General features: G+C 36.7%; 1 protein-coding gene across 4 annotated transcripts in view; it reads left to right on the top strand.

The window, feature by feature from the left end:
* The window catches only part of LOC107860093 (DNA ligase 6), a 27357-nt gene extending 13985 nt beyond the window's left edge, over window positions 1-13372 (top strand). The window contains exons 3-19 of one of the 4 annotated variants that reach the window (XM_016705328.2): window positions 477-558; window positions 2322-2424; window positions 2552-2648; window positions 3983-4085; window positions 5028-5147; window positions 5513-5560; window positions 5971-6068; window positions 6186-6251; window positions 7562-7721; window positions 8734-8841; window positions 9516-9565; window positions 10909-10943; window positions 11040-11101; window positions 11195-11356; window positions 11431-11519; window positions 12004-12103; window positions 12671-13372. In XM_016705328.2, coding sequence (XP_016560814.2) covers window positions 477-558; window positions 2322-2424; window positions 2552-2648; window positions 3983-4085; window positions 5028-5147; window positions 5513-5560; window positions 5971-6068; window positions 6186-6251; window positions 7562-7721; window positions 8734-8841; window positions 9516-9565; window positions 10909-10943; window positions 11040-11101; window positions 11195-11356; window positions 11431-11519; window positions 12004-12103; window positions 12671-12979 — 1792 coding nt within the window. In that variant the 3' untranslated portion in view covers window positions 12980-13372. Of the gene's footprint in view, window positions 1-476; window positions 559-2321; window positions 2425-2551; window positions 2649-3982; window positions 4086-5027; window positions 5148-5512; window positions 5561-5970; window positions 6069-6185; window positions 6252-7561; window positions 7722-8733; window positions 8842-9515; window positions 9566-10908; window positions 10944-11039; window positions 11102-11194; window positions 11357-11430; window positions 11520-12003; window positions 12104-12670 lie in introns of those variants that run through there. The other 3 variants (XR_001671479.2, XR_007052484.1, XM_016705329.2) reach the window with 3 other exon arrangements.
* The last annotated feature ends 69 nt before the right edge of the window (window positions 13373-13441 follow it).

Here is a 13441-nt window from a genome sequence, read left to right as displayed (position 1 = left end):
ATCAACTTGTTTCATTCATATTGTCATTCATCAAAACTTCAAGGTTCCAACAGGTTCAAGCATGGATGTTTTGATAGTTCTGTTCTACAATTGGTTTATTGGATTAAGAACCGGCTTCTATTTGGGTTGAATTTTCATACAACTATATCTTTGCCGTCAAAGCAAATTAATATCTCAAAACCAAAAAGTATTATTGTTTGGGAAAAAGTTGGGGGAGGGGGAGGGGAACAGAGATGGCAGCACAAATGCAGGTTAAAATGGTAGGTTATGCCTAATTTGGAGGTTCTGCCCCTGCAGCACCACCGTGGGAAAATAACACAATCTTACATCTCTGGAGTTTTTTCTTTTGGGTGGGTGCGGATAGGGCCAATCATTGTTCACCCTCTAATCCTGAAGAAAGTGTGTGTTTTTTTCTGAGAAAAATAAACCCTCTGAAGTTATTGAGCTGTTTCAGTTGATGAGTAGCTCATTTGCAGCTTGCTAGCCTTGTCTCCAGAGGATGTGCTTCCTGCAGTGTACTTGTGCACAAACAAGATAGCTCCTGACCATGAAAATATGGTTAGTTTAATGCCTAATTGTCTATATGATTTTGCTTCTTGATCACTCAAGATGTTGCAAAAATACGGATGCAATTTTCTTCTTACTATTTTTGTGCATCTATTATTTTGATTTTACTAGCGATGTCCACGAGTGTTGTTCATTGACTACCTCTTTGGCTTAACAACCTTAAGTTCTGGCCCATGGCATTATATTTTCATGTGTTAACATTGGTTTTTAATTTTCTTCTTCCACTGCAATTCACTCTTCTTTTTTCTTCTTTAATAAGCAAGATAATATTTCTTTGATGAGTTAAAGTTTTATTGGAATATTACCAAGATGATACAGAAGGACACATAAATTCATGCAGAGACCAACCAACGAAACTTCTACTCTTTCCTTCCTAGCAACTCCAGAAAATCCATGTACTGGTCTAAAAACATCAATAAATATTATTTTGTTTATTTGATAAGAATAATAATATTTGTTGATGTTTGTATTACCAAATGGCTAAGGTTCAAAGGTACCTTTAGAATACAGCCCTTCAAACATATAACTAGTCCGTGAATTTAGTGCTTCATTTAGTTAACCCATCGATAGTTTCCCGTTACCTGAAAGGTATAAATGCTTAAAATACTTTAGAATTTTTTCCTGAAAAGCCCTTTAGATTCATTTCTCTCCAAGCTGTCAAACATACAACATGAATTATCTTCGTATAACTCTGTGGTTTGCCCTTAGCACAGACCTATTTAAGCTTATTCCTGGGAGTGGTATTCGGGTCACACATTTAATCGATTCATGCTGACAACCTTTGAAATAAAGTAATTAAGAAATGCACGAGCTATTACTTTAGGTGGTATATATATTGTAAATTTGGAATTTGGAAAGTTACAAAGGGATGATTTGAAAATTACCTCTACCCCCCCCCCAAAAACAAAATATATATAAAAACTAAGGAACTTTTTTTTTTTTTGACAAATCAAATAAAAATCAATAATACTACACCAAGTTGGAGGAAGGAGAAATGTGAAGGAGAGGGGCTAAGGAAGCATGAGAGGATGTGTGTGGGATCCAATTGGTTGGATTTGCCATTTTGAAAATTGCAGACAGCTTTTTGACTTCATTTGCCCTATATTTTTCAGTAAATAATTCTCGGTTGGAGGGAAACATTGTATTAAATGCATCTTGGGTAAGATCACTAGCGTTTAACTGTCTTTGGCATGGGTTGTGACGGAAACCGAGGTCTTTCAAACGACATTAACGTAAAGGATGCTGTACTGCAAATTTCACAGTAAAGGGAATTTCCATTACTGAATGGGAGCCTAAACACTTCACCCTAGTTATAACAGAAAAAAAATGAATATATAGGTTACAACCTTTATACTGCTTTTCCCTTGACATCATCACATAATTTCTTGATGAAGATTTTCCTACCATAGCGTCCTATCTATTGAAAATTGAAAAATAAGCTAATATGGAAGTGCAGTGCGTTTCATAATCTCACATCTCAATAGTAACTTCTCGTTTTCTTGCTTCGTGAAAGATGGCAGATATTAGATGTGACATTAACAATCACATCAGTTATGGTTATGCTCATATAATTTGTTGCAATCTACAGATCTCTTATTTGTGTGATTAAATTCGTTGTATATCTGTGCACGATCTTACCAATCAAAAAAGTATCTGTGCATGATTTTATACATTATGTTGTTGCTTCTGTCTAGTTTTGTTATTTCAATTTTCAAGAGCACAGTTACGATTTTGATCTTATCATCATGATCTAGGAATTGAATATTGGGGGTAGTACAGTTGTAGCAGCACTGGAGGAGGCGTGCGGGACAAAGAAATCAAGAGTACGAGAACTATACAACAGCCTCGGTGATCTCGGTAGGAACAGCTATCATTTTAGGTTGCTGGACAATTGATAGCATAGATTTTCACATTTCTTCTTTCTTTGGTTGGTTTGGATGCTTCCATTACGGGGTTGGACCTTGTTGACTGTAATTTGTATTAGGTGATGTTGCTCAACTTTGCCGACAAACACAATCATTACTTGCTCCTCCAGTGGCACTTACAGTTAGGGGTGTATACTCTGCTCTTAGAAGGATAAGGTATGATTTTGACACTTCTTTTTGGTTCCAACAGTTGTCATTGCTGATCTTTTGATGAGAATGTATAGTCTTTCAGTATCCAGGATAGGTTCTTTTTGTTGGTTTGACTCCTAGACTAGAGCCTATTCCCCCAACCACATAATCTACTTCATTTCCTGCGTCATTTTCTTTTCTTTTTATGTCATGCGAATACCATTCTCGAATTTCAGACCATGCTATTCTTCTTCTATGGCAAGCTTCTATCAGTATGCTTTTGAATTTTGTCTTATTCAGGGAATGAAGTCTGTGTGAGATGAAAAAGAATCGAACATTAACAAAATATGAGGAGTTTTAGAAGTAAATGGTTGCTATCCATGGCCATGAAGCTTGTTATTTGGTTCTGATCATTGTCTTTGTGAATTCTTTTACTTTGTTTCGGGACTGGGCTACATATAACTACTTGGACTACCTTTTTTTTTTTTAAAAAAAGCTGTAAGATTGATTTTATACATTTGGAAGTATATGCTGAAAAGTACCCCGTCAAAATTATATTGTATTGAGCGGGAGACACCATCCACTAAAAAGCATATTTGCATTCTTTGACCCATTAAGATTTCGCTGTACCTATAACCTCTCTTGCCATTGATTGACTTGCTTTGGTTAGCATAATGTGTTTTTAATTTCTGAGAGGCCTAGATAACATTGACTGATCTCTGTTAGACATGGCATTTTTAAAGAGAAAAAGCATGGATTCTAGTTTATATTGATATAATATTTGTATAACGAGGTTAATTGTAGACTGCATGTATATAAACATTAATCAGAGGATAAAGGGTATACCTTGGAGTCTTGCAATTTCAGTATTTTGGTTTACTTGCAAATTTGTAAACTAGGACAGTTTCTCTTGAGCTTACAACAACAACAACAACATGGCCAGTGTATTCCCACAATTGGGGTCTGGGAAGGATAGGACGATAGGTACAACCTTATCCCTACTTTTGTGGGAGAGAATATTTCCGGTAGACCCTCGACTTAAAAGATGTGGTGGTTTAATTCAAGTATTATTAAGCTCTACATTCTTATTCCACGTTCTGTCTATAAAATGACACATGCATTCCCACATAACTTATGCAAGTATTACTTATGTGGAACAGAAAAACTTTGGAAACAAACATCGTATGAATAATGCCACGTTTTATGTGGAAAATAAAAATGGAACCAAACAATGCTGAGCTTATTGTATTGAAAAATACTGAATTTTATCAATTTACCTCAGTATTACATGCTTACCTTACCTTTCTTGTCGTGCTGTAAGCTTGGTATGACAACTTTAATTTCCATGTGCAATCCATCAGCTTGCAAGCAGGTAGTGGGAGCGCCATCCGAAAGAAAAGCCTTATCGTCAAACTCATGTGTTCATGTAGAGAGAAGGAGATGAAGTTTCTTGTGAGAACTTTGGTAAGTTCACAGTTTCGGTCTTCTAGGAATAAACATCCTTCTTGGTGTTATAGGCTCATAATATGTAATAGGAATGCTGATAAGAACACTTCCCAAAGTTTTATTACATCCTGCAATATCTCATATTTAATGGCGTACTAAATTAAGAATAACTTTCTACATCTTCTGTTTTCCCTTGTTCCTCTTGACCATTTGCCTCTAGCTTGTTTTAACTTGCCCTTTCTGTCAAACGTAATAGAATAGTATAATCACTGGAGTGTTGAGCTTTCAAGTCCAATATCTGTCCCAAATCCATTTTTAGTGCAGTAGTTTCTCTTCCCTCATTATCTCTTAAAGCATGGGTTGATTTAAATACTTCTCGACATATCAACAGTTGAACGTTTGCTTCCTTTGTCCTCTACGTATAGCATTGGGTTATTGAACAAAAGTTAAGCATCTTTAATGAAAAACTCTGCCATTCATGGTTCTTGATTGGTATTATTTCAGTATTCGCATTAGGAGAGCATGTAATTTTGTGGTTTAAGCGCCCAGGCCTTTGGTCATGTAGTAAAAGTGTAGTGTGTGATGTGTGGGTTAGGTGCACGGCATGGTTCTTGAACCCTTTCGAAACCCTGATATTTAAGCCGAGAAGGGTAGAGCAGAAGGTCAGAAGCTGGATTTCAAACTTTGCGCCACTATCTCTAGGGGAGTTTTCGGTTACCAAAATGGAAAGGTTTGTGGATTAAGTTGCATGGTCATACCATTTACACGATTTCAAGCTAATGTTAAGTTAGCTACGCTTGGATAACACTTTAATCTAAATAAAGACCTAACAAGCTCCTTTTCTTGTTATGCCAATTTCAAAGTACATAATTTATTGACTAGTTATGGAAGATGATGTGTGGTAGATTATTGCCTTTTTCTGGCCATATCATTTTTATTTACCTTTCTGTTGCAAATTAGGTTCGGAATTTGCGTATTGGGGCCATGATGAGAACTGTTCTTCCTGCTTTAGCTCAAGCTGTTGTGTTCAATTCTATTCCTCACGAAGGACTGGTCGATAACCTGAAAGATTGTCTGCAGGTAATATTCTAATCGTCTGGAGGTTGATAGGATGGCAACAGTAATCTTTCTTTTATTTCATTCCATAAGAAAGCCATTCTTCAATAATGTTTTCACATTGGGTCTCGTGGTTATCCTTTGGTTTTCACTACACTTAAGATGGTGCTCTTTCGAGGACCTGAGTAAAAAATTGCTGGCAGTTGATGTTTTGTTGACTTCTCTTCTTATCTGCTCTATTACTGATTGAAGTGGGAAGTAGTGTCTTGATTCTTTAATATATATTTATAATGTCCATATCTTGAGCTTTTCCCTTCCATTTCTAACTCATTAATTTTGCGTCAGTGGTTTGCCTACTAACTAGTATTTTATCATTTCCTTTCTGTTAGCGACTTTCAGCAGAAGCAGTTGAAGCATATAACATCCTTCCCAGCTTGGTAAGCTTCATTCATCAAGTCGCTAATGTTTTACTGTCAAGAGTCAAGTGGTATTCTTTGTTTTAATTGTTTATGAACTTTTAAGTTGTGATTTATGCTTCTGATTATTGTTGAAGTGGTTGACCAGCTCATCTAAAAGTTTAATCTGTTAGAGAGAGTACACTTTTATAGTTTTATTTACTTTTAGATTAAGTTTTTCTTTATCAACTTTAAAAGTTTAATCTAAAAGTTTAATAACTATTATTTTCTTTCTTTCTCGATAATGCTAAACGTGCTATTTTAAAATGATGAGGTGTTTCAATCTCACTTATATCCATCTCCAGGGGTCTATTAATTTTTGGGTATTATTTGCCTTAACTATGTAATGATTGTCATTTGTGTTTAGTTTATGTAGTCTCTGTTTTGATCAGGATGTACTTGTTCCTTCCTTGATGGAGAAGGGGGTTGAGTTTTCTTCAAATACATTGTCAATGGCTCCAGGCATACCCATCAAACCAATGCTTGCAAAGTACATATATTATTGTGTATTTGTCTTTATTTCACTGTTGCTCTACTACTCTTCATCCTGCTGTTTCTTTCCTGAAAGAACCATATCTTATACTTTCTCAATTTTTGTGTCTGATAGGATTACTAATGGCGTCCCTCAAGTGCTGAGGCTCTTTCAGAACAAAGCCTTTACATGTGAATACAAGTAACCGCTAACAAATCCTGTCATTTGGCTCTTATTTTCTTGAAGAAAAATTAAATTTACTTTTAAATCCGAGTCCTTGGGTATGGATGCTAATTGTTTCATTTGCTTGGTAATTCTGCGATGTAATGAAATGGGCGTTGTGGGAGAATGAAATTACCAATCTAGAGGAACTGCTGGGAGCACATGTTTCTTGAATTGTGAAGCATCTCTGTTGGGATTTCAGTGGGTTGGACTTGTTTATTAAGTAATTATCGTGAAGTATGTCCCTTTGTGGCAATTCTGCTTTGTTGGCATCACACGACAAAGCTACAGACCATATTATCTGTCTTCAAGCAATTGGGAATACTAAAACAACTCAACTTCTAGTTGATTGGGGTAGGACTGGGTTCATGATCATTTAAGAGCTCTTTTTTCAAGTAAAAAGGGTAGCCCGGTGCACTAAAGCTACCGCTATGCGCGGTATCCGGGGAAGGGCCCCACCACAAGGGTGTATCGTACGCAGCCTTACCTTGCATTTCTGCCAGAGGCTGTTTCCAAGGCTTGAACCCCTGACCTCCTGGTCACATGGTAGCAACTTTACCAGTTACTCCAAGGCTCCCCTTCAAGAACTCTTTTTTCAAGTACTTCTCTTTTATTTTCTCTCTATTTCAGTTATGGTAAGGCATAGCTTAAGAAGTTTGACTGTCTTCATGAGCTTTAGGGAGAGTGGTATAAGGTTATTTGGAGTTGACATTCTTTTTGAGAAGTTCCTCAGTTATATCATTGAGGTAGTAGTTTCAAAGAGTTTATATCTTTTTCTTTATGTTTTACTATTTTTGCCATGGAGTTCTCTTCTTATTTTATACTCATTTTTAATTGTTATTCTCTCTCGTTGTGTTGCAAGGAGAGTGGTGATGGCTCCTTGTAGTATTACGGTCCTCTATTTAGCAGCCTTTTGTCTTTTTTGAGAAAATTATATTCAAAAAGCACAAAAGAGATGATGCTTTTTCATGCTTTACATTTTGTGTGCTTCCATTTTAAGTAAACATGTTCCTGCCTGGGTTATCACATGAGATTCTCTCTTTAATGGGTTATCACCCAAATTTCCAACAATCACTGACATACTAAGTGTAATCCCACAACTGGGGCCCGGGAGGGGGTGGGGGGTGGGAGGTGAGGGTTTTATGCAGCATGGACAACTACACATTAACGAATGAATTGACAGACATCTAAAGAGAGATTCCTACAATATGCTTTATCCATATTGAACTATTTCCTTTTAATGTTCAATGTTGAAATATATATATATATGCTCATATCTCTATTTTCAGATATGATGGTCAGCGAGCTCAGATTCATAAATTAGCTGATGGTTCAGTCCGTGTATTTTCAAGGAATGGGGATGAAACAACATCAAGATTCCCGGATTTGGTTAACATAATTACAGAATCATGTGGTCCCAGAGGAGTAACATTTATCTTGGATGCAGAGGTATTCTTCAGAATTCCACTTTTATGTAGAAAGCTTTGGGAGTTACATAGCCATGAATTTTTGAAATATAGGAATGCTATACAGATTTGACAAGATATTATATTTAAAGGATGTAATTGGACATAAAACCTAATTAATAACATTGCAAGCAGTTTTAAGGCTGTCAAAAAAAAAAAATGCATGGAGTGCAAGTTCAGTGATGTATCGCGTGAAATGGTGGTGGAAGTGAAGATCAATACACATGTCATATCCAATAAAGGAAGTTTCAAGTATCTAGACTCTATTGTCCAAGGAAACAGGGAGATTGATGATGATATAGTATTGGAGCGGGGTGGGTGAAATGGAGGCTTGCCTCCAGGGTACCTGTTATACATGACAAGGTGAGAGTGGCCTCCATGACAGACAAGATGAGGGAAACGAGACTGACATGGTTCAGGCATGTGAAGAGGAGGTGTGTGGATGCACCAATGAGGAGGTGTGAGAGATTGGCTATAGCATCTTTTAGGAGAGGTAGACGTAGACCAAAGAAAAACTGGGGGGAGATGATTAGACCGGTCACGACACGTCTTCAGCTTACTGAGGACAGACTGTAGATATGAATATATGGAGGTCGAGGATTAGCGTAGAAAGTAGTAAGTAGTCAAGTGTTGTCATACTTTTAGGTAGGAGAAGCAGGGAGTGAATCTTCCTCTCATCTTCGCATTTTGTTTTAGTATGAGTTAGTAGTGGTGTAGTGTCTTACTCTTCAATTTTCATTGCTATCTGTTGCCTCATTTGCTCTCTGTATCTTGCTATTTTACTGCACTACTTTCCTTTCAAGCCTGCCTTGATTACAGCCTTTTGAGCTGAGGGTCTTCGGAACCAACCTCTACCCCACAACGATAGGGGTAAGGCCTTGGTACATCCTACCCTCCCAAACCCCACTTGGGAGATTACATTGGGTATGTTGATGTTGTTGTAATTGCTATTGGTGAACTTCTTGGTGTTTATGGAGTGATCTCCATTTTTTCAGGTTGTTGCAATTGATAGACAAAATGGTTCAAAGCTCATGTCGTTCCAAGAACTATCTTCACGTGAGAGAGGGTCCAAAGGTTCCATCATTGCATTAGATAAAATTAAGGTCCTGTCAATATCCTACTTAGAAAGTTTCTAGCCTTCAGGTGTCCCGAAAAATTGATTTATTCACAGGACATTGTGTATGGAGTGATGATGGCTTACTCTCCTTATCCATTTCTGCAATTATTATAGCAGACTGGATCCTCATTCTTTTCTATTTCACATCCTATAGTTAAGAAATTGCTTTGTATGTAATGGTTATTATTTAATGGAGTAATAGCATGTTTGACCAAGTTTTTGGGAGGCCAAAACTGAAAGTGCTTATTTCCAAAAAGTGCTTCTGGGGTAGAAGCTGTTTTTCAAAAACTAAAAGAAAAAGTAGAGTTTCTCCAAAAGCACTTTTGAGAAAAATACACTAGAAGCACTTCTAAAAGCACTTCTAAAGATCTTCACCAAATACCAGTTGTTGCTTAAAAATGTTTTTAAATTTATTGCCTAATACAAACTGCTTCTCACCTAATGTACTCTTCTGAAAAGCACTTTTGGAAAAACACTTTTCATAATAAGCCGATTTCATAAGCTTGACCAAACATGCTATGATTATCTTATTGAACACTAAATCAGTTAAGCTTTTTCTGCAGTGCTATGGTGCACTCTCCCTAGTAGATGTTTTCTCTCTGTAAAACTATCTTCTTTGATATCTGACATCTCTTTATTTTTTTCCCGTTTTTTCTGCAGGTTGATATATGCATTTTTGTTTTCGATATCATGTTTGCTAACGGAGAACAGTAATTACTATAACCATTTCTCCAATTGTTTTTGTACCTCTTTGCCTGCTGTTACACATTGTTTATCCTTTACACTGCTGCTAATACATTATATCTTTTATTGTGTGTTGGTGAACACTGACCATTTTTGATCAATAAGAGAAACATCTTGTTCATGAGTTAGGGGCAGTTTGTTAATCTAGTTAAGCTTCGATAGATGGATTTACTTGGTATGAGTCACAAATGTATTTGATGTGAACAGAAAGTCTGTAATTTAGAATACATTAAGGTCTCGGTGACTCATTGCACTGGATTGACTGGAAATCCTCCGAATCATCAATCATTTACTCTGGCTAACTAGCGATAGTGATCCTCGCACCTCTCTATCTTAGTGGAATCAGGAGAAAACATGCAAAGAGCTTCTAGTTTATCAATAACTTTCTACCAAATAGCCAATTTATTTATGGAATTACTTGCTGCGTATGAAGAAATATTATGGATTAACTTATCCAGTGCAAGGATGCCAGTACCCTTTAGTTGTTTTTTGTTTTTGTTTTTTTGTGGGGAAGGATAACCCTTGAAAATGAAATGTTCTCTTGTTTCACTAAGAGTTCCTTAATATTGGACACTTAGATTTCTAGGTTACACGACTCAGAGGGATCTAACATTTCTAGAAATAGATAGAAAAATGATATACCAAAAGATTATTGGAAAGGGTAGAGAATATGTGAAGCTAATAGAAATGAAAATATACTCCCTCTATCTGATTTCGATGGCTCTTTGTATCGTCAAGATAGGAGTTAAGAGAATTTCAATCTAATACTCATTGTGGATTAACTCATGTTTATGTATTAGAATGTTCTTAAACTTGTTAAAAATATTTTAGTTGCTAAATTATCTGGTTTTGTAGTAATATTGATGTGATGTTTTATGTAGTAATAAACAAATTTTGTTGTGAGAAAAGAAAAGAATTAATGACAAGTCAACTTGAGTAGAATTTGACCTTCGTGCTTTGAACCGTGTCATTTGGATGGAGTATAAGGCTTCTTAACTCGAACAAGAGTCTCAAAAAAAGTGCATGATCTTAGTTTATACATTGTGATGCTGCAATATGAAAAGTAACTCTTGTATTTCTACTACAACCCGTGAGTGAAGTTAGAGGAGACTTTTACATGTGACTGCTTCTTTCAAAATTTTGCTGATCAAACAATTGAGGCTTTCATGGCTAGATAGAGTCCTTCTACAATGATGTACATCGAGCTGATTTTCTTGCTCTCTTTTACTGTTCAATTTGGGACATTCCCGTCTTTGTTTTTGAGAAGATGAGTCTATAACTATGTCTTAACTTTTACGACTCTGTTCAGATTGTTGAATCTGCCGCTCCGTCAAAGACGAAAATGTATGCATCTTTTGTTTCTTCCTATAAGTGTAGAATTTTTGTTGGTGATTACTAGCCTCTTAATTGTATTCCTCAAAATTTCTGTCTGAAAATCAGATTTGAAGGATTTATTTGGTGACGGCAAAGTAGGTTATTTCGAGTACGCTACAGAAATGACTGTAAGCTTCTTTGTGTTTTTTATTTTGTTTTATTGGTTCGTATGCGGCGTGAGAATTCTAGTGCCAGTGTTTCAGTAATTTCCTCCTCTTTAGGTAGAGGACAATGATTCTTGTGCAGATGATGAAGCCACACTGGCTAGGATGAACAGTTTTCTTAATGATGCATTAAATTCTTCATGTGAAGGGATCATGGTGAAATCTCTTGATTTAGATGCTGGGTACACACCATCAAAGCGCTCTGATGCTTGGTTAAAGGTGTTTCCTCTAAACATCATATATTACATCAACAAGATGAAAGCTCCAGTTCTTATCCTGGCACCTTTCTGCAGGTCAAGAGAGACTATGTTGAAGGATTAAATGATTCTCTGGACTTGGTTCCAATTGGTGCTTGGTACGGAAATGGAAGAAAAGCAGGATGGTATTGACCAATTTTTCTTTCCTTTTTGGCATCTTCTATGAAACTGCAATTTCCCACGAATTCGAGCATGTTTCCACCCGGAAATCTTATTTAGGTTTTTGAGATAGCTTAGCAGGAATGTCTATTCTAAAGTACTATGCAGACAATTAAGAAATCAAACTGCAAATTTCCATGAATTTGAGCAAACATGTGCATTTGTATTAACAGTTTTGCTCGGTAGATCAAAGACAAATCGTTTGCTTTTATTTCACTTTTGGTGTAACGAAGAATTTCTAGATGAAGTACATTCATTGTTAGATATTATGGAATCCTTGTGAGAGAACACATAAATACCTGTGTATTGCTATATGTAATGCCTGTATGGACAAGTAGGACAACATCACCCTCCCTATTGTTGTTTCTCTTATGACTGCAGATAAATTGCATTGGATTTTGGTGCATGAATGATTTCATGTGATTAATGCATTCATTTTTCAAATTACAGGTATAGTCCTTTCCTTATGGCGTGCTACAATCCTGACACAGAGGAATATCAGAGTGTCTGCCGGGTCATGTCTGGGTTTTCTGATTCCTTCTACGTGGAGGTGAGTTCCATAGTGATATAACTTGATTAATTTCTTCTCTAATCTTATAAAAAGATTGTCTTTTGATAGCATGAGGTCTATTCAAGTTAAATTTGATATGGGAATCCAATTAATGGACCTTCATCCCATCTCTTATACCTGGAGAGTTTACGTTGTGTCATTTTGGTCTATGAATAGCCTGTTGTGGCTTCATGAAATTTATTCTGCTCTAACCATTTTTATGGTTACTCTTAGTAAGTCATATACTGTTTTATGAATTTCAACGATCATTGGTTGTGTTATATCTTTTATTTTGAAATCTTGAGTTGTGCAAAGTTATTGGTTCGACCTTTGTTTACAAATTAATAGATAAACCCAAAATAGGGACATAATGTGAGTGGGAGTGGTTCTTCTTTTGAAGAAGCCCCATCATTTAGATCATTTGTTTCTTCGTTTTGCTGAAATCTTGAGGTGCACAAGGTTTTTAAGGAAAAGAGAAAGCACCAAGGGTTTTATAATACAGGGAGATAGTCTGCTTCGGAGCACTCAGTAGAACTAATTAGGACTTACTGACTTTAACGTTTTCAGATGAGAGACTTCTTTGATGCGGACAAAATCTCCCAGAAAAAGCCTCCCTACTATCGAACTGCAGAAGCTCCAGATATGTGGTTTTCTCCAGAAGTTGTGTGGGAGATAAGGGGTGCTGACTTCACGGTGTCACCAGTGCATCATGCAGCCATTGGTTTAGTCCATCCATCTCGTGGTATTTCTGTCAGATTCCCTAGGTTCATCCGGTGTTTGTCAGATAGAAAACCTGAGGAATGTAGCACATCTGCAGATATAGCTGAGATGTTCCATTCTCAGACTAGAAAAATGGATGTGAATTTTGAAAAATAGTTGTAAATATTTGTTTATTATCAAGGAAGCTCCCTCTCTCTCCCCCCCCCCCCCCCCCCCCCCCCTCTCTCTCTCACACACACACACGCATGTGCGCAAGTGCACGCGAACGTATAAATTCTTACTAGATGGAATAGTTGGCAGACAGTAGTGTGTGATGCTGCATTTAATGTGGTAAGCGCTGGACTTGCTTGGGTTATGATCATGATGCTGTACAGAACTGTGGGGTGCCATCCTTAAAACTGTATAGAGATTCTATGTTCAATGTGCGTGTGCCATTGTTGGATCCATGCTGTATTTTTTTAACAAGCTGAAGCATTGTCATAGTTGTGTCACTGAGTGTGCATTTGTGTATCCTACCGAAAGAAATGTTGAAAGATTCTATTACCTACACATTCAACTTTGCAGTTGGCTTACCCTCAATGGAGAATTGGAAGCTCTCGTGATATTACTTGCTTTGTT

Source organism: Capsicum annuum, chromosome 2 (genome assembly GCF_002878395.1).
Source record: "Capsicum annuum cultivar UCD-10X-F1 chromosome 2, UCD10Xv1.1, whole genome shotgun sequence".
NCBI classification, from domain to species: Eukaryota; Viridiplantae; Streptophyta; class Magnoliopsida; order Solanales; family Solanaceae; genus Capsicum; species Capsicum annuum.
This window is presented reverse-complemented; position numbering and strand designations above follow the sequence as displayed.